General features: G+C 38.2%; 1 protein-coding gene across 3 annotated transcripts in view; it reads left to right on the plus strand.

The window, feature by feature from the left end:
- asic1b (acid-sensing (proton-gated) ion channel 1b) overlaps positions 1-20,726 on the plus strand; it is a 263,134-nt gene that overhangs the window by 217,268 nt on the left and 25,140 nt on the right. For all 3 annotated transcript variants that reach the window (XM_061726797.1, XM_061726795.1, XM_061726796.1), the window contains one exon: positions 4,361-4,511. In XM_061726797.1, coding sequence (XP_061582781.1) covers positions 4,361-4,511 — 151 coding nt within the window. The remainder of the gene's footprint in view (positions 1-4,360; positions 4,512-20,726) is intronic.

Consider the following 20,726-nt stretch of genomic DNA (forward strand, 5'->3'; position numbering starts at 1 on the left):
GAAGATTCCTGACTCCCCAAGGTCACCACTGGCACCCACTGCTGATGTTCTTCACTCAGTGCAGCCAGCACAATATCCTGGTTACCACAGCAACTCTGACTGCAGGCCTCCTGTAGTCAATCACCACATTACAAACACATACACGCAGATGGCGAGCAGGGGGGCCTGCAAAGCACGCAGTCAAAAATCACACACCCTCGCCCATGCAAACATAGTCAATCATAATCCTGCACAAGTGTGTTCATGCTCCTGTATGTGCACAGCGTCCTGGACGCACACGCCATCCCACAGTTCCAACAATCATATCACCGTTTTCTTGATGCGTATCTGCCAAATGCTTTATTTCCAGTCGGAGAAGCATTGTCTCGTCTTTTGTTCAACCTCTCCTGAATAGATTTACCTTTTGTGAGTTTTAATGAAAAAAAACACAGGGAAGAAATTGGCCGGCCAATGGGGTTGGATTTGGAACGGGCTCCTGCTTGTAAAGCTCTCAAACCTCACACAAACATAATTTTCCTGCTGATTTAGGACTTTTTTTTTATTGTCAGATATTTTACGGGGAAAAAACACCGGCCACTCTTTGATATTGTAAAAAATGTTCTGCCTCTCTATTCTAAGAAGAAGTGACTAAAGCTGATCTGATTAAAGCGAGAGGCAGGTCCAGGACTGGAGATGGATTTCGGCAGGATTTTATTGATATCTATTTTCTGCACATAAGCCAGGATTGCAGTCTTTTTCTGATTCATTTTTGCCACATACACTCTCGCAAGGTCACATCTCATATTGTGTCAGACTATCAGAAGTTCTTTTTTTTTTCATTACATTTCACCACTTTTTGTCTTAAAAGCTCCTGTAAAACTGTGCCTTGGGAGGTAATCCATTGTGACTTCTTCTCCACTCTTTTCCACACCCTTTACTGAACAGGATTCACGTTATTTAACTTTTCTTTCGGGAGATGTATATAAGTTATTGTTTTTTCTGCCTCGTTCATCTGGTGTTTGTGGCATTGAGTCATAAAGTGCTAATATCTGACTCATAAGTCAACCATGTAATAAACGCCTCCTTATCTGTTATCAAGGTTCTCATTAGAAAAGCAGCTGATACATTTCTGGGCAATCTCAGCAGGGGAAAAAAAACCTTTGCAAAAAAGTGATGGAAAAGTAGACAAAAGAGAAAGTTTTAGTCCGTTATATCTCCTGATTTCATTATGTGCCATCTGAAAACAAGTCGTCACTTCCTCTCATTGTTTCCATGTGAATGTCAAAATGTTGAAGGTTAATACTGAGTTAATTAGAAGCTTGGATGCTTTAATACAGGGCACCTGATCATGCAGTTTGACAACAAAGTGGACTAACATTGTATTTTGGATTCAAGCCGTGCCTTTCCGGTCTCTGATGTTTATGATTGAATTACATATCCATTAGTTCACTGGCAATCATGTCTCTGTCAAAAGGCCACAACTGCTGCTCGCATTCACATTCATGATTGGCTACATTTCACTTGAGACTTGAGGGAGGGTACGGTTAGTTGAGTTTATATTGTTTTGTTTTTTTCTTTTTTAAAGATGGTTCAAATCTATTTTGGAGAGAGAACGACCACATTCTTCCATTTTCTATGTTTTTTATCCATCTAATTCAGGTCACCTGTCCATCACCGACACAACTATGCGCACTCACACTCCTTTGGACAATCACCAACCCACAAAAACCCACTCAAACGTGGGGAGGACGTGCAAACTTTGCACAGAACGACTCACATTTGAAAAAAAGGAAGATTCCCGCTGTGAAGTGTCGGAGCTAATCAGCACACCACTGGGATCTAAGCGTATATTAAATGAGTTGCGCTTCTTTTATAATGAGCTTCAGTATTTAGAAGAGCTGTACTTTTTATTCACTGGCTTTTTCTGGGCCCGATATTTGACAGAAGACTTATTTAAGGACTCTTCATCACGACGAGGGTTCAAGGTCATCACCTCAGAAGAAGTTCAGTGCGCCCACAGCAGCACATCAAAGCCAGAGGGAAGTTTTTGACTATGAAGCCACGTGATCAAGTAAAACATTGAGATGGATTTGGGGATTCTGTCCTTCGGTCCGATGACATCGTGGATGGACAGTGCTTTTATTTGGGGAGGGCAGGGAACCCAAAGAACATGGTACCCACAGTAAAACATGGTGGTTATGCAACATATTACTACTAGTATTATATTGAGATTCAACAGCAAGTATTGTCAGCTAATGATGCTGTAAGGACCAATCACCTCCCAGAATGCTGATAGAACTGCTTTCAGAAACATCGTGTGGGTCAGAATTACCAAACAGATCCAGGGCAGCAAACAGAGGACGAAAGAAATCGCTTTTATTTTTTCCCCATTTATGAGAATTTGGTTTTTAACATTTATGCAAATGTAACCCCAAGACAGTATATAAAGCAAAGAAATATAGACAATTTATGCAATTATAACTGAAAACTTTAATGTTTTCATACCTTTAAACATATTTAAAGGCAAAAACATGGCACCAGTTATTCTCGTGTCCAACAAAATATTCCTTTTTTGGGCATAAACAAAAAAGTACCAAAAGTTGTAATGTAATGATGAAAAAAAAAAATATATATTTTTTTTTAAATCGATCTTTAGACATATTAATCGATTTTTAGGAATTAATATGAGAATCGATTTAAAATCGGAGAATCGATCTTTTCAACACAGGCCTAGTGTTGGGGCTGTTTTGCTGCTTCAAGGGAACCTTGTTTGGGTGCTTGGGATCATGAAAAAAAAGAGGATTACTTTTGATGCAGTCCAGTCCTGCTTTTGCTCTCTAAGTGGGTCCTCCAGCGAGATAATGACCCAAAGCATACACATTCATCCAGAGCTTTTTGAAGGACGAGGTTCAGGAGTGGCCCTCTTAGATTCCCACTCTCAGTCCTGCGGAGAAACGTTAGAGGCAGCGTAAAGTCATCGTCCAAGCTTGTACCAAGACATTAAAACAAACTGGACGAGTTCATTGAAATCTTTATGAAACACGTCCCAGTTTGTTCAGGATGAATCGTACAAGATTGTTGTCAGCTGTAAGCAGAGGTGGGTAGTAATGGGTTACATTTACTCCGTTACATTTACTTGAGTAAGTTTTGGGAGATTTGGTACTTTTAGGAGTAGTTTTGAATCACTATACTTTTTACTTTTACTTGAGTAGATTTGTGAAGAAGAAACTGTTACTCTTACTCCGCTACATTAGGCTACGTTGAGCTGTTACTTTTCTTTTATCCCCTCCGCGTACGCGTCAATCTCATGACATCACTGGGTGATTCTGTGGGAAAAATGTTTGTTTTTGCATGTTTTGTCACATTTACACAGACTCAAACACACGCAGAGTTTCTATGAGTTCATGTTTGTTCTAGTTCTGCCTGGTTAAAAAAGAAAAGTACAAAGGCTTGAAATTGTGTGCTACTTGTGCTTAATTTATTTTTTTATTCTGTTATTATTTTATTTATTTTATTATTCATTAAAGTACTTGAATTTACTTTAAGATTATTTTAATTCAAGCTATTTTTTATTTTTTTTTGATGATTATTTTGTACTTTTGTCTGTTTGAACGGTTGTGTTAAAAAAATAAATCAGACGTTACTCAACAGTTACTCAGTACTTGAGTAGTTTTTTTACCAAATTATTTTTTACATTTACTAAAGTAATTATTTGGATGACTACTTTTTACTTCTACTTGAGTCATATTATTCTGAAGTAACAGTACTTTTACTTGAGTACAATTTTTGGCTACTCTACCCAGCTCTGGCTGTAAGTCACAAAGCCTATTGATTATTGATCATTAGAGGGGTTAGCCTTGCCATATTTCTTTTTCTCTTGTTTCAACTTAGTTCATTATTAGAATAATCAAATTTAGCTTATTGGAGCTTGGCTTTATATTCTCTCAGAACCAAATGAACTAAAACATGAAAAAGTTAGCGTTTTTGTCTAAATTCGTAAAGGGGAAGGGGAATAATTTCGATCTTAACTGTATCATTCAGTCGAACTCATCAACTAATTATTTTTTCATTTTCGGAAAAAAAGGAAAACAATTAGTCTAAAACGAGAAAAACCACTTTGTTCAATTTGCATACAGATTGAATTAGCATTTGTGTTTGATGTTGGCCCTCACCTCTTTCTTGAGCCACTACTCTGAAATAAAACTCACGTCGTGTTTACTCAAGCGAGAACAATGTTATACAGCGCTGAGAGCCGCGGCCGGCAGTGCGGCGCCAGCCCATGGTCAAAGCTGCTTTTGAAATAATACCCTCTTTGAGGATCAAACTTGCTTCTCACAGTGACAGAAATGATCACTAAAACTCTTTTATCTGTATGTTTCAGATATTCACACGCTATGGGAAATGTTACACGTTCAATTCAGGCCAGGATGGACGACCCCTGCTCGTGACGATGAAGGGGGGCATGGGCAACGGCCTGGAGCTGATGTTAGATATCCAGCAGGACGAATACCTGCCAGTATGGGGAGAGACTGGTAAGTTGTGACGATCTCAATGGAACAAGATGTTTCGGTATTTTTGTTTCCCTTATAAGAAAGAATTTGGGTTATTGTTTATGTCAGGGGTTCCCAACCTTTTTTCCTTGGAGCCCCCCCTACTTGTGTCTAAGACCAGCCGAGCCCCCCCACCTGTACGTACTAGCACCAAAATAGTCTTTAATTGAAAAAATTATCATTAATTATGTTTTTTTGATACATTTCTCTTTGGTTTACTCTGTATACATATGACTTTGTTTTTCTCCAATGTCACCAATGTATAAAATACGCACAAAAGGACATAAAAGGAAATAAAAATATTTCTGAAAAATCTCTCTTTTAATATGAGACCAACATTTTTTACATTTTTCCTTTAACAACCTTTCGGAGTAGATTAAAAGTTGAGTAATGATATAATAATAAGGAATTAAATAATTTCCTGTGTTTGTCACCAGTGTATAAAAAAAACACAAAAAATATTCAAGACATTCATAAATTATTCCTAACAATGTCTCATTGCGAATGACTCATTTGCAAATATAATTTTTACAACTGCATAATTTCAAAGCAGACAAAGTTTCGCGCCCCCCCAGAGATCTCTGGCGCCCCCCCAGGGGGGGCCCGGACCCCAGGTTGGGAACCACTGGTTTATGTAATAATTGCTGGGGGGTCATGTTCTGGGTCTCTGGAAAGCGTCTAGAGACAACATCTGTTGTATTAGACGCTATACAAATCAAATTGAATTGAATTGAATTATTTATTGCAAAAGGAATCACAAAAGCAGCTTGTTGTTGTCAGTATTAATGCTCACCTCTGACCTAAACTCTGAAATACAGACTCAGCGAGGTTAGACTGCACTCAATTTGAGCGTAAACACATCAAAAATTATTCTATTTCAGAGATTTATGCAATGAAAAAAAGTCTTATTCTCAATCAAAAATGTTCTCCTCGGTGTGATTAATCATAAGTCATGATCCTGAGGAGTATCCACTCTTAAGATTAGAAATGAACTCCCCGCATCCCCCGAGATATTAACGACTAATCTGCATAAAGACAGATGGATATTGATCAGGAACATTTCATCCCACTGAAATTTAACTGTATCACTTGTCAGTTAGGCCTCGAGGCGATATGAATCAAAAACGACCAGGACCGTTTTCCAAATACAAAATCAATGGGGTGGACATTCTCTCGTGCTCACGGCCTCATCAGCAGTCCGCTGGTGTGGCTTCGGCGGGCCCTTAAACTTTGATCTTAATGTAGCAGTATGTGCTTCTTCTTGTACATGTCAATATTTTATGGTTCATATCAATATTTTATGGGATGAATGTAAAGAAGGAGTTCATTACGGTAATAGAAACATAGGAACACTGAACGTCGTATTTCAATAAGTCACGTCGTCTCCATGTCACCGTGATTTCGATGTTAATATGAAATGATCGTCAAATAAAACTATCAACTTAAGGATTCACAAGACAAGGGCTGAAAGGTTAAGGATGTACCAACTGCAATATAGATATTACACTTCAATAACATACTTTATGGTTCACATTGATATAAAGATTCTTGCTACAGGTCTGAGACTGAGACTGTGCATGGACTTTATGATGACTTTAGTCAGTTTAATTCTACTTTATTTAGTTTATTTGTACATTCATCTGATGTCAACTTTAACGGACTTTAAACAGGAGGTTTACAAATTCAGTTTAATGAAATACAATCCAGTTAAATTCAAATCTAAATCTAATTTATTACAAATAAGCAGCAAGCAGAAGCAGTAAAACAAGACTTTACAACTTCTACAATGAACTCCTTCATCTGTGAATCTTTCACTGTTACATTTCTGTCACTACAAGGTGAATACAGTTATACTAACCAAATCAAATATGATTTAATTGTTGTATTGGACGAAATGTGAGCTTAATCATATCTTGTCAGGCTGCGACTTAAGATTAGTGTAATTATTTTCCAAATATTTTCTCAGGTGGTTAATTAATAATAATAATCAGAGGTTGATTTTTGAACTCAAAGGGTCTTCTCCACAGTGTTTGATTTGTCCAAACCAGGGGTCGGCAACCCGCGGCTCTAGAGCCGCATGCGGCTCTTTAGCGCCGCCCTAGTGGCTCCTGGAGCCGCCTTTTTTAAACTTTTTTTCTCTTTTTTTCTCTTTTTCTTCTTTTTTCTTTCCTTTTTTTCTTTTTTCTTCTTTTTTCTCTTTTTTTCCTTCCCTTTTCTTTTCCTTTTTAATCTCAAAATTTCGACTTTTTTCTCGACATTTCGACTTTTTTCATAAAATTTTGACTATTTCCTCGACATTTCCACTTTTTTCTCGACATTTCAACTTTTTTCACGAAATTTCTACTATTTCCTCGACATTTCCACTTTTTTTCCCTTAATTTCCACTTTTTTCTCGACATTTCGACTTTTTTTTCCTCGAAATTTCGACTTTTTTCTCGACATTTCGATTTTTTTCTCGACATTTCAACTTTTTTCTCGAAGTGCATAATGAAAAAAAAATCTTCCTCCAGTTATAACTAATATAAATACATGCAGCATGTGTTGTCTTCATTCTAAGGCTGATACAAGACTTTTCATTTTTTGCGGCTCCAGACATATTTGTTTTTTGTGTTTTTGGTCCAATATGGCTCTTTCAACATTTTGGGTTGCCGACCCCTGGTCCAAACAAATGCCAGGAGTGCAAATGTGGCAAAATGTACACACTTCTGGAACTAAAAAAGACTATATCTGTGTGTAAAATGACTTGGGCGGAGGGCCAGCTCCACTTCTGTGTCATGTAAGTTTTAACAAATGTTGCAGTATTTCATCAGCTCTGTATGCCGGCATTTCACATAAGCATTTAATCCCATTTTAAAAGGTAACTAAAGATGCCAAACAAATGAAGCGAGGGAAAGATGATGATATTTTCCTTTTGAAAAACAATGGATTAGAGGGAAGCATACTTAATCACAGGAGTAAGTAAAGTTATTCGCTTTCATTTTAAATTCAGTTAAATGGCTTCCACAGAATTCACATGAAACCTTCATGTAAAGGGTATTTTTTGAAGTTTCATTATGAGTGAGAATAAAACAGGACACCTCTGGCTTTTTCTGGCTCACAATTTTATTCCTCAGCTTCAACCAAACAGCTGCCTCTGGTGTGCATGTACATGTGTACACGCTCCGGCCAATAAAGTAGCCGGTGCATGTATTCCTCGAAACGCCTCCGGAATGCTAAACGTGGTCAGCCAATGAAACAGTTAGAGAGAAAACTGGCAACAATGCTCTGCAGCACAATTTAGAGGCAGAATCAAGGTCAAAAAACAGTCCTTGCTTTTACAGGTTTGGTAAGCAGGGAGTCGTTCTGAAGATCAGGCAAACAATGTCCGGTCAGGCAACAATTCAAGAAAGAAACAGGAAAATGGCAAAAGCACCCGGGGACTAAATGCAAAAAAGACAAAAAAAAAGACGGGAACATCTTTCACCGAGAGAAAAAGGTGAACTACCGCGGAGAGAGAAGTCATAAAAGTTGATTTGCATTTTTTCACTTGAGAAAAGTGCACCACTTATCTGACCCCTGACGAAAGCCAATTTCTCCGGCACTCAAGCAGGATATAGTTCTCCTGATGTCTTTGTTGTTGTTTTTTTTATTTGTTTTTTTTTAATTTTATCTTGGAGGCCAGTGAAGCAGGGATGTTGACATTTCCATAGCTTTCACCAGCGCTTCCAGTGCTTTGCAGTATGGTGCACAACAAGTAAGACAGATTTAAAAAAAAGCTGAAAGTTTGCTTTTTGTTTTTCTAAATGAGCTCTAAATGAGCAATATTTTTGCATTTTTATTTAAAAACATAATCCACACTTGGACGAGTCTTCATATACAAGCTTCGGACTAACAGAGGGAGGTTGAGGTGTAACAATACATTGTCAGGGCTGGTGTGGTGAGGACCCAGATGCAGGAGAGAGAGGCAGGAGTTCACAACAAAAAAGGGTTTATTTACAAAAAACAAAAAACCAAAGCACTGCTTGGCAGGATCAAAAAGACACGAAAACAGGGATCAAAAACTGGAGCAAAAACAGGACACATGGAGGAAACCACAGTACGGAACCACAAGGAGCAAGGGAATGACAAGACCAGATATACACAGGGGATAACGAGACACAGGTGCAGACAATCAGGGCAGATGGGACACAGGTGGGGCAAAACAGAAACAAACTGGGGGGAATGTCAAACCCTGACATACATGTGCCTGCAGAGGTGGACAGAGTACTCGACCCCAGTACTTGAGTAAGAGTACAAATACTACTGGTCAAAATTTAGTCCGTTACAAGTAAAAGTACCTCAGTCAAAATATTACTCGAGTAAGAGTAAAAAAGTACTTGCTTTTAAAGGTAATTAAGTATCCAAAAGTAAATGCTTTTAAATTTACTTTACCGGTAAGTAAAAGTAAGAGTAAGAGTAAATTTCTTATTTTCCACATCAGTAAATTACTATATTTTTTCTAAATTAATTTAAGGATCTTTTAACTCTTGTTTCTGAGAATTCGATGTTGAGTTGTTGAAAGCAGAGAGGTAGTTCTGCTTCGGCAGACACAATAAACATTTGAAAATAAATGTCTGTGGTTTGTCTGTGCCCTCGTTTTTTACTCGGTCGAACTCAAACATTGAGTTAAGATACGGCCAAGGATTTTGTGAAAGTCCCTGCTCCGAGTCTGGCTCATTATCAGACCCAGACGACTCAGCGGATTGTCTTTCTTCTCCTGACGCAGGCGTAGCCATTGTTTGCGGCTATGTCTTCACTTGTTGCGGCTCTGTCTTGACAAACGCAGGCTACTTTGGCGGTATCGTTTTGAGGAGGCTTGACGTATTTCCGCTTTACGTACATCCCAGTGGAGAGCGTGCACTGTGATAGGTCTCCTCCTTTGACAAAAACAGCTTGTGTCCAATAGGATTTTAGGGAAGAAGAAAAAAGAGCAGACCTGAAAGTAACAAGTACTTTTCAGCCTTCCTAGAAATTTACTCGAGTAAAAGTAAAAATATTTGTCTTGGAAATGTATTCAAGTAAAAGTAATAAGTACCAAAGAAATCTAATACTCAAGTAAAGTACAAATCCTCTGGATATGTACTTAAGTACAGTACTCAAGTAAATTTACTCCGTTACTGTCCACCACTGTGTGCCTGTACTCAGTGGGTTTTATCTTAACACACATATGTTTCAAAAGAATGCAGCATTCTTATAACCAGAGCAAACACTTTTTTGTTTGTGTCCCCAGAAAAACTTTAGTGGATGAAGCCAAACCACTATAAAAGCACGTACAGTCGTCTCAAACATGAATAAACCAAGAACCTGCAGACAAGCTCATTAAACTCTGCCTTTTAGAAACATCACAGTTTATCAGTCAGCTGCTGCGACGGCGAATGAAGACCGGCAACCCGGATGGAAGCGGGGATTGGAGCTGCTCTCAGCAGCAGTTTGTTAACTTCTCTGCAAACAGTGGCACGTTGCTTCTCAGCACCAGCTGGGGTTGTCACACAGTGAAACAGGAAGGCTGCTAATGTGACTCCAAGTACATTAGCTACAGGTCATTTTCTAAATACTGTAGTGTACTAGAGATTGTTTGTGTTGGACGGACCTAAAGCTAAAAGTTGCTAATTCGATTTTCAAGCACAGGACGGGTCAAGCACTGCTAATTTTTCTAAATATGCTCGTCAGTGGATATAAAAATTCTGTCGCGGTAATGAATTGGGCTTCACTAAATGTGCTGTACTTATAAAGTGATTTTCTACTTAGTGAATTAATCATTCACAATGTTTGCTTCTCCTTCACTCACTCAGAGAGTACATGAAACGGCACAGGCGGGATGTAAGAGCAAACTTGTTTATTAGATTCTGAGCCCAATATTGACATTTAGCTTGACCACTTTACTCTTTTTAGAGCTAAAATTATCATATTTTGACAAGAGGGTGGAAATTTTGGGCTGTTTATACAGTTTTTTTTTTGTTTTGTTTTGTTTTTCACTAGTATCTTACACTTCTTTTACATAATACCTTGTAGTTGTCAAAATAACATATGAAAAAAAAAGGTTGGCGGTTCAATCTCGGTTCCTCTTCAACGATTGTGTCTTGCTTTATCTAGACTATGGAGGAGAGGAACCGAGACCGAACCCACAACCTTTCTTCCGTGCTTTATTTTGTTTTTCTAAGAAAAGAGAGGCAACTTTAGAGTGATTTATTGTCAAACTGCTTATGCAAAGAAATCCTAACACCGGCGAGACCCTCAGTCAGGCTGCCAGAGGAAAACATCCCATTACTGTATTATAAATGAATATTGAAAGCATGTATTATTTATATACTGCATACAGCGGCCTCAAATAGTATTCCCACAATGAAACTGTCAGACACTTTCATGAAAGTCATGCTGTAAAATGATACTTTAAAATGGTGGATAAACTGATATTAGCTCTACCCCATCAAGCCCCAACACCATCTCACACCTGAACTGCTAATATCTACGTTGGTCTATAGCAATATAACAATTGCATTTTTTTTTTCCTAGTAAAGGCTCAAACATATAGTTTACTAACTTTTTTCTCCTTTTTATTAAAATACTGAAACACAGGTTACAGTAGATCTCACTATGTATTCATTCATCATCACGCAGACTTTGAACATCACTCAATAATTTCACATTCATCTTCTCCCCGTGTGATGATTTATATGTTCCAACAGGATGGCTTTACCACAAACATTTATAAGGAATAAAGATGACTTGGTAGGAAGTGTTAGTCGTCTGACTTTCATGCAAGACACAGTTCTGACATCATTCCATTCGAGTCTGCTCTGACTCAGACTTTCTCAATTTCTACTTCATTTTCACTCACAAGTGGGGAGAAATGGATTTTGAGATCCACGGTTAAGGTTAGATTGAATATACACTGTTATGTTTAGACATTACAAAGTATATCCATCCACCTATTCATCATCTTTACTTTCTTCTTCTTCTTGTTTGGGTTTCATGAGAGTCTGCTGGAGCCTATCCCAGCTCTCTTTGGGAAAAAGCCAATGTCCACCCCAGTCAGATTGCCAGTCCCTTGCAAAAAGAAAAGAAAAATAATTCTGCATGGTTAGGGGTAACAGGTTTTCCTTTTAATTTGTTGGGGTTTCCATTGTGTCCTGTAGACACTCCCCCACTCAAAACCCAGCTACGGATATTAGATTTCCTTTATTTCCTTTATTAGTCCCACAATGGGGAAATATCTGATATGTTGATACTGTTGGATATGTTGCCATCTCACGATTTCTATCCAAGAACTGTGATACTATTGCATTTGGAGAAGTGTATATAAATCTGTCACACATTTCCTGATAAGACTGGACTGCTATCACGACTTTAAATCAGTATATTCTGCTGAAATTGGCCAAAGGGCTGATTCCAATTTGTTAAACGTAAATGGATCACATCTGTTACAAATACGAGACCAAAACTGAGTGTCATCGAAACAAGTATGTACAACAGATAAGCAAAGGGGGAAAAAAAAGATTCTCAATTTATGTTTGGTATGTTTTCCAATGTTGTACGTTAGTTTGCTTGTAAGATGAGAGTTTGCATTTAGCTGTTTCTGTATCTATGCCATTGAAACGTAGGTAATTTTAATCGCATAACATCTAAAATACATTAAAAAGTGGAACAAAAACAGTATTACAGGACAGCATCAGACTCTGCATACATATAAATACATGTATTCGCCATTTTTTGAATGCATAAAAGGTGTACCTGATAAAGTGGCTGGTGAGTGTAGGCCAAAAAGAACAGAATGGCCAGAATTAAGTTTTTATGAGAACATGAAAAAGACAACATACAAGTCCAAATTCAGCCTATGAGCCTCGATGATAAGTTTGTGTGGAGAAAGCCAAACATGTTCACTAAGGGAGCAGTAAACTGCGGAGGTAAAGGGTTTTTTTTTTCTCCCAGAGACAACAGAGAAATCGCAATGATGGCATCATGAAGTCTGACGAGCTGGAAAACAATGGTTCAGGTAGAAAAAGTGGACCTGTCAGCAGGTCCAGCTTTGTTTAAATAATCTTCCATAATCGTAAAGAATCTTAGAAGAACATAAATGTTATTATTACTCTTGAGATCTCTGTTCCAAATCTCTTAGATCAGGTCTAATAGGCTAAAATGATGTAAACACTGAATGTTTTGTTGTCTGTGAGCTGCAGCTCATGCAGACATTGTAAAGCAGTTATCCTTGCCAAAGGCATTGAAGCTAAATTTGATGTCCAAATACTTTGTCCCCTTACTTTTGAACTTTGTATATACTTTTTCATTATTTAAGACAGGGAGATTTGGTTATGGTCATTTTTAACATGACATTTTTGACTTTATCTTATGAAAGTACATTTCAGTTTTATGAGGGGTTGAAATTTGTTATCCCAATAGGTGTCAGCTAACACCCTGGTTACCACGGAGCAGGACATCAGTATACCTTATTTTTCACAAGTTTAAGTGTTATTGAACAATAGAGGCTATTGAGTTAGTTTTTAGTTTTTTTTTCATCAAATCAGAAAGGAAAAGGTCTGAAGTTGAACCCTGTGAGTCCACTGAAGGGAGGTTCAGGATAAGAGAGCAGACCATCCTGAGGCAGCAAAACATGAAGTAATCCAACAGTAAGATAACAGAAACACAAGGATTAAGAAAACCAAAACACACTGGTGAGGTGGGGATTAAAAAGACACATTATTATGCACGTCAGCGTTAGGGAACAGATATTTCACAGGTGAAAATACTGGATGTTTACCACAATGTGACAATCACTTTCAAGCTTCAAGACTTAAAATGTTCCAAAGTAAGGTCAATTCTGCACAAAACTTCAACTTATGTTATAATGAATTAAGAAAAAAAAGGTATGGAGAAAGTTTTTAATATATAGTAAAGCATAGTATAGTATAGTATAGTATAGTATAGTATAGTATAGTATAGTATAGTATAGTATAGTATAGTATAGTATAGTATAGTATAGTATATCACCATCGGTGAACTGCAGAAATTTGTATTGACATGCCGTCTGATCTTATTCAGCCCGGTGTAAAAAGCTAATCCATCAGCACTTCATACGGGAATATTTTGAAAGCAGCTAAGAATTTTTTGAAAGTAAAGGAGTGTACCACTTTGGTATGAGCGAGTCAATTGGCTGATCTCGACGGGACTGAGCTGCATTTTAATTCCTGAAGACAAAACTAAAAGCAGAAAGCAAACAGCAGCTCAAAACAGTCACACTGAAAACCAGTTAAAGCGTCGCCTGGGAAGAAAGGAGCTCTTTTGATCAGTGGGCTTCCTCATAATTTTGACTTATTTTTTAGGACATAATGTATAGTTATATTATGCCGCAGTCATTTTTCTGGGCGTAAAGTTCTACCCTATATTTGTTATACATCAACAAACTTGGATGTGTTTTGGTAAACAGATTAAATGTTAGAATAAACTGTCAGAGTTCAGTAATTGCACATTTTTTATCATTTTAAAAAGGTATTGTTAGGGGATGTGACATTTTTCCGACTTATAATTCACTTCTTTTTTCTCATCTTTTGTATCATCAACCATCCATGCTTAAATTGGTTTCCCTGATGAGAAATGTTCAGTGTAATTGGGTGTACTTTTGTAATAGGTTTTCTTCATATGTTCCTGTACATGTGCTTCTCTGTAGCCCCCACTGTTTTTCTTTGCATGTGCAGAAAATAGTTAGCAAATTTAAATTTGCTTTGCAGGTACATCTCGCTACCATCCTCCAATCATGTGACTCCCTGGTTGAGGCTCATGCAGAACTAAGATTCGTTGCAGGCTGGCTCCAAAAGCGAGTCAATCTCCACTGACCTCCATGTTAAAATGTCCAAATTTAGAGCAGAAATAAACATTTTTACAGCTTGGGTAAAAAAATCGTTTCGGTCTCAGGTGTTTGGTTTCACATCCATGACACCTCTAAGGCTGGTGATTTTTTTTTGTACACCTCAGGAGAGTTTATATAAAGCATTACATGTATTTCTTCTTGATTGAAAGTCAGCTCAGCCAATGGTTACTACTACTACTACTACTACTGTCATTTAGCAGACGCTTTTATCCAAAGCGACTTACATATGAGAGAACTATGGAGCTAGAACAGTCTCATAATTCGCAAATGCACACACAGCAGAACAAAGCAGAACAGTGATCTCCTCTCCATCCTGTTTATTTATCTTTTAATCTCCTGTTGCTGTTTATTTATCTTTATTCCACCAACTCGAAATATGAATCACTTTTCTAAGCGAACGGCGCTAACGCAGTTCAAACAGCAGGTGTATCCGCCCCTTTAATCTGATTGGTTTACGAGTAAGTCGTGTTTTATCCACTGCTCTGTGTCCCCCACGTGGGGTGCGCTCTTATGATTGGCTGAAACAAAGGAAGACATCTGATTGGTTGCAGATCCTTCCGTGTTAAAAAAAACGTATTTGTGGATCGAGTCACGTCAGGAGAGTCTCAAAAGTCACACGCAAATCCAGCGCAGCTCACAGACAAAAAACGTTTGTAAATCAGGTTATATTTGTGTGTGCATCAAAAATACATTTGTATATCTTGTCCTACGCACGTGTGAATTGTTCTGTGCATTTGTGAAACTTGTCCTGTGCATTTGTAAAACGGTGTGTGCATTTGCGAATTATGAGACTGTTCTAGCTCCATAGAGAACAACACAAGCACAAAGATCATATAGGAGGGTCCAGCTGGATAAGTGCTGGTCAGACTGCTGAGAGTCCAGTTGGACACAGGTGCTGTCACGCAAGTGCTAGAATATCTTTTTTTTTTTATATAAATAAATAAGAAAGCTACGTCTAAGAAGACACCATCTTGACGTAAGTGCATGCATCTTACTAGATGCCGAAGTGCTCCTTGAAGAGCTGAGTCTTTAGCTTGCTCTTAAAAGTAGGTACAGACCCTGCAGATCGGACAGAGTTAGGTAGGTTGTTCCACCATTAGGGAACAATGAAGGAGAAGAGTCTGGCTACTGATTTCCCGCCACGTGGTGGTGGAAGCACCAGGCGTCTTTCACTAGCCACCAGCCACTATCACTTCCTCATCAGTAATCATTGTGCTCCTGCGCTCAGCAAAGCAGGCAGTTGTTTTTAATAACCCAGCGTTGGCCCAACGCAACAGTAATCTTTTTATGTCGCTGTCGAGTCAATATATTAGACGGTTCTGCTGTCTGCCAGCAGTTCAGACGGAAGGAAGGAGCTCATAGCCAAAACTAGTTTTTATTGACATACGGTGAGCGTGTTCCTGTCAGCTTGCTGAGTAACATAGTTGCGCCCCATATGAAGAAAGTCCAAAAAGACACCTGACCTAATGTCCATTGTTTCATACAGTTGTTGCGGCCCTGCATGGTCGATGCCAGGGCTACTGCTGTAATGCATGTGTCCCTTGATTGCTGCAGATAGGACGCACTTGGCATTCGTTAGGAGCCAAGAGACTTCCTCTGGCAGTGTCTGTGTGCTTTTACCTGCCAGCACCATTTCAATCTTTGTCTGCTTATTTTCATTATTTAAAGTTACTAAAATAAACCTCTCATTTTGATCGGCACTTGCCCTCTCGGTTATTTGTCTTGGCCTGGTTTCCATGTTGTGACACAGTCCATAGTTGGAGCTCAGTCACTGTGCTCAACAGTTTTGGGGAGCCAATCAAATCACTCCATCCTTGTAGAGAGAGTCTCTTGATGGGCTTAACACAATGACAACAGCAGCAACATAATCTGAATATAAACAGAATGTATGGTTGCAGCTGAGGACCCTGGGAATTATGGCTAAACTGATGAATTCTATAAATATTTTGCAGAACAAACCTACTCCCTCCTACTCTCCATCAGGATTTAATTACATTAATTCCCAAAACCCAAAAAGTATTGGAGACCGATTAGTCTCTGAAATTGAGTCTAAATATTATTATTGAGGAGCAATCTGGGTTTATGGCAGAAAGAAACATATGTAATAATATTCAATTGGTATTGCAATGATTGATTATAATGAATATATACTAGATGACTTTATCAGGGCTAAATAGCTGTGTTAAACTGGCTCGTGCAACAAAGTCCTTTCAGTCTATTCCTTTTTCTCCTTGTCACAAAAATCATTAAAAATGAACCTTTTCAGGATATTTTAGTATTGAAGAAAGAATTAAAGTTGTCGCAACTGGCTGATGGCACAGCAATCTTTGTATCTAATACACGTGTGCAGTACACAACAGCCTGAGGTGACTCAGGCTGTTGCTTGTATCCAAGATTTTTCATCAGTGTCACGGTTTAAAAATTAATCTGAATAAATCTGTTTTATTCCAGTCTGACACAAATTAATGGTATACCGAATAAAGAAACAGTTACATATTTAGGAGTCATTATTAAGAAAAACGCAGCTTATCTAATTTTGGCCCTATCGTTGAAAAAAATAAAGAAATGTAATATGTCTCTCATCAGCTACATATTAAATGTCTTTATTTAATATGTCTCACAACAGCCACATATAAAATAATGTAATTTAAAGGAGCTGTATGTAAGAGCAATAATAAAACGAATCATAAAATGACCCCGATATGTCAACAGACATTTAAAAATCATGTTCATTTCAAATACTTATGTCACTGACAACAGCACTCAAGCCAGGATATTCCCGTTTAAAAAGAGGAGTTGCAGCCCTCAACTGATGTTTATGTTGTCATTTTTTGTTTTGGCCTGAAGCTCCACCCTCCACCTATCTCCCAATCACCAAGTCAGTATTGTTTCTGAAGCTCCACCCTCCACCTATCTCCCAATCACGAAGTCAGTATTGTTTCTGAAGCTCCACCCTCCACCTATCTCCCAATCACCAAGTCAGTATTGTTTCTGAAGCTCCACCCTCCACCTATCTCCCAATCACCAAGTCAGTATTGTTTCTGAAGCTCCACCCTCCACCTATCTCCCAATCACCAAGTCAGTATTGTTTCTGAAGCTCCACCCTCCACCTATCTCCCAATCACCAAGTCAGTATTGTTTCGGCATCCGGGTTGCCAGCTCGGCTCTAATTATGGCAGCCATGGCAGCCTACGTTCCTGCTGCATTCTGCAGCCTACCTGGCAACCTCTGGTCGGGGGGAGGAGGGGGAGGGTACACGCCGCTCAACAATATTTTGAAAGTGACTGCAGTACCAGTTTTGGCCATTTCTTACAGACGGCTCCTTTAATATGTGTCTGATAAGAGATCTGTCCTTTAATGACCTTACAGACAGAGGCAGAGGGAATCTCCAGGTCTGTTTATGCATCCTTCATCATTTAAGGTGCCAAAAAAAATGTGTAAAAAGTTTTGAAATGTTAAATTACTCCTTTAAAGGGTAATGGTCAACTAACCTAATAAACGGAAAAGATACTCTTTGGGATGCCTTTCCCACACATATTTTTATTTTGATAGGTGGAACTAAATTCTTATTGTAATGTGACTATAACATTGTAAAACTACCCATGAAATTGTCCAGTTTCCATCAACAAGCTGTCCTGGCTTGTAAACTCGCTCACAAACACAACTTCGTATGTGGAACAATGAGAGCATTCTTTATAAGAATAAGTCACTTTATTTTAAGAACTGGGTTGAAAATGGTGTTATACTTGTCAAACAACATGACATACAGAACTCACGTCCAAGTTTAACTCCAAAGGAATTTCAGTGATGTTTGATGGCTTACCGAGTGGTGCCCTGCTACTTCTCCAAGGAACAACTGCTGATATTCTGAACAGTGGCATGCTGCTCCGTGAAGTGGATGTCACCAGAAAGAAATGTTCCAATAAACTGAGCAGAACATTTCTACATTTCTGGAAGGTTTTTCTTGTCCTCTGTATTTGGAGACATGAACTGGAAGCAGTCTTGGTTAAACTGAGCGAAGTTTTGTTTAAGCAACAAATTACTTCCAAAATGTTACACAATGTGTACCCTGTTAAGAAGACATGGCAAAGATTTAACCTGGATATAGATTATTCATGTACTTTCTGTGAGCGATACATTGAAGCAATTTCTCATTTATTTTTTTCAGTGTGAGTATACTCGGATGTTTCGGACTGATGTACAGGAATTTATTAGCCAAAAAATTGAGCATGTAATTCAATTTAGAGGAAAGATGTGATATTTTGCCTTGATGGTGAAGATATGGAGAAAGACTTCATCTACTTTATCCAGATAATACTCCTAAAATTTCATATCCACAAGAAACGATGGACAGACTCCAAATCGAACATGAGTCACTTCTGCCAAGAACTCGATCAATGCATCAGCACAATCAAAGACCTTGAGAATAAAAGGCAATACAAACAAACTTTATTTTGGACAAATGAAATTTGAATCTCTCCCAAAAGAGAATGTTTTATTGTAAGTATATATGGTCATAGGTATCTTGCTTAATTTTTCTTGTCTTTTTGTTAACCGGTACCTTGATTATTGTTTCTTTATTGGTATGTATGTATGTACGTATGTACGTATGTACGTACGTACCAGTGACTACCAAAAAGGGAAGTTATTCAATTGGCTACTGGTTATTTCTTATCTCATCAGCATTCTTCACAAAAAAACACTTGGGCACACACGCACGCGCGCACACACGGTACATACTACAGGTACGTAAAGGTAAGAGAAAACGTGTATTTGCTGCTCTACACCCTCCATGTGTTGGCCGTGGCAATTCTATAATTCATACAACATAAATGAGAGTATAGACTGGTGTACAAAACCACAGATTTAAATTTTGACCCTTTAGTGAAATATTCAGTTGTTTTTAAAACGTTTAATTCTGATACTTTTTAATCAAAATCAGAATCATAATAATCAATTAAATACAGATTGCTCAACAAAAAGCAGGAAAAGAAAAACAAAGAATATTTTATTTGAGGCCAAAATGTAGCTTTTAAATATTCTATTGTATTTTTCTTAGTCGAATCTCTTTTTTATATGATTGAAATTAAAAGTGTTTGTACCCGTTGGCTCACGTACGCCCCCTTCAGTGCGACAGAGTACTATCTGCCTCACCCTGTGCCTTTTTCACTGCGGTTTTATTTCCCATCAGCAAAACTAAATGTGTCACTAACAAACATTAAACTTTAATGGTTAAAGACATTAGCAAGACTGTGTAAAATCAGGTCAAATAAACGTATCTGCAAACATTATATTGGCGACATGCAGAGATACGGCAACCAGCACACGCCAATCGCACGTATCAATACAGTTTGTGATGGATTGCGCAATCAGAGGCTCGGCTCGTTGCTGCCGCACCTCACGTTTCAGCCCCGTATTTGAACACGAAATAGGCAAATGCGATTTTGACTATAAAAAATGTTCAAAATTACATACATAAAGATCAGTGGACAAATATTAATATAAATATGATGTTATAATTATTTATTTTTTTACTTGTCATGATGACAGGTGACGCAGAGCCTGGTACGTACGTACGTACGTATGTATGTATGTACATTTTTATTTTTGTATGTTCTATTGTACCCCTGGCATAAAGAGGTTCTGTATATAATCGTTTAATATTTGATAAAGTTTGTTGAGATACAAAAAAAGGTTGCAACTGAGAAATAGCAACCTTTTGAATCTTCTTTGGCTTTGACAGTAAACGATTTGAACATTTTTTTCAAAAATGGAATAGAAGACAACACAAATCCTTTAGTAGTAGATGTATTTGCTGTTTTGCTGACAGGCTATGGCAAAAGTCTAGTTAACTCTTCTACACAACACACTCTCCATTGCTCTGATTGGATGTAGCATCTAAAGGCAGTTTGAGAAGCAACCGTCGGTGGATCAGGGCGCCCCATGGGTCGATCTCAGAGGCTCTTGTGCAGCACTTTGTTGAGGTTTTCTCGTTGAATTCCAGCCACATCTCTCGGGTGTTAATTGAAAATAGTGAGAAAGCATTGCTCTTGGAAGATAATTCCAAGTGACAAGCAAGAAGAAGAGGGCAGAAGGAATCAGACAGTTTCTTTTATCCCCAAGCCAGTGCCCAAAAGAGTTAAATCTTCAGAATCCACCCTGACATCACAGCAAAAAGCATTTTGAGGTCAGAGCCAACGTGACCTAAAAATGGACAAGTATGAGTGCGGCATTGTGATGTTTCTCTCTTCTCAGAATTAAAGAGGCTCATCTATTACCTTTAAAATGTACAGGGCTGAGCGGTGTGAGGCAGGAGC

Source organism: Cololabis saira, chromosome 8 (genome assembly GCF_033807715.1).
Source record: "Cololabis saira isolate AMF1-May2022 chromosome 8, fColSai1.1, whole genome shotgun sequence".
In the NCBI taxonomy this organism is placed as follows: Eukaryota; Metazoa; Chordata; class Actinopteri; order Beloniformes; family Belonidae; genus Cololabis; species Cololabis saira.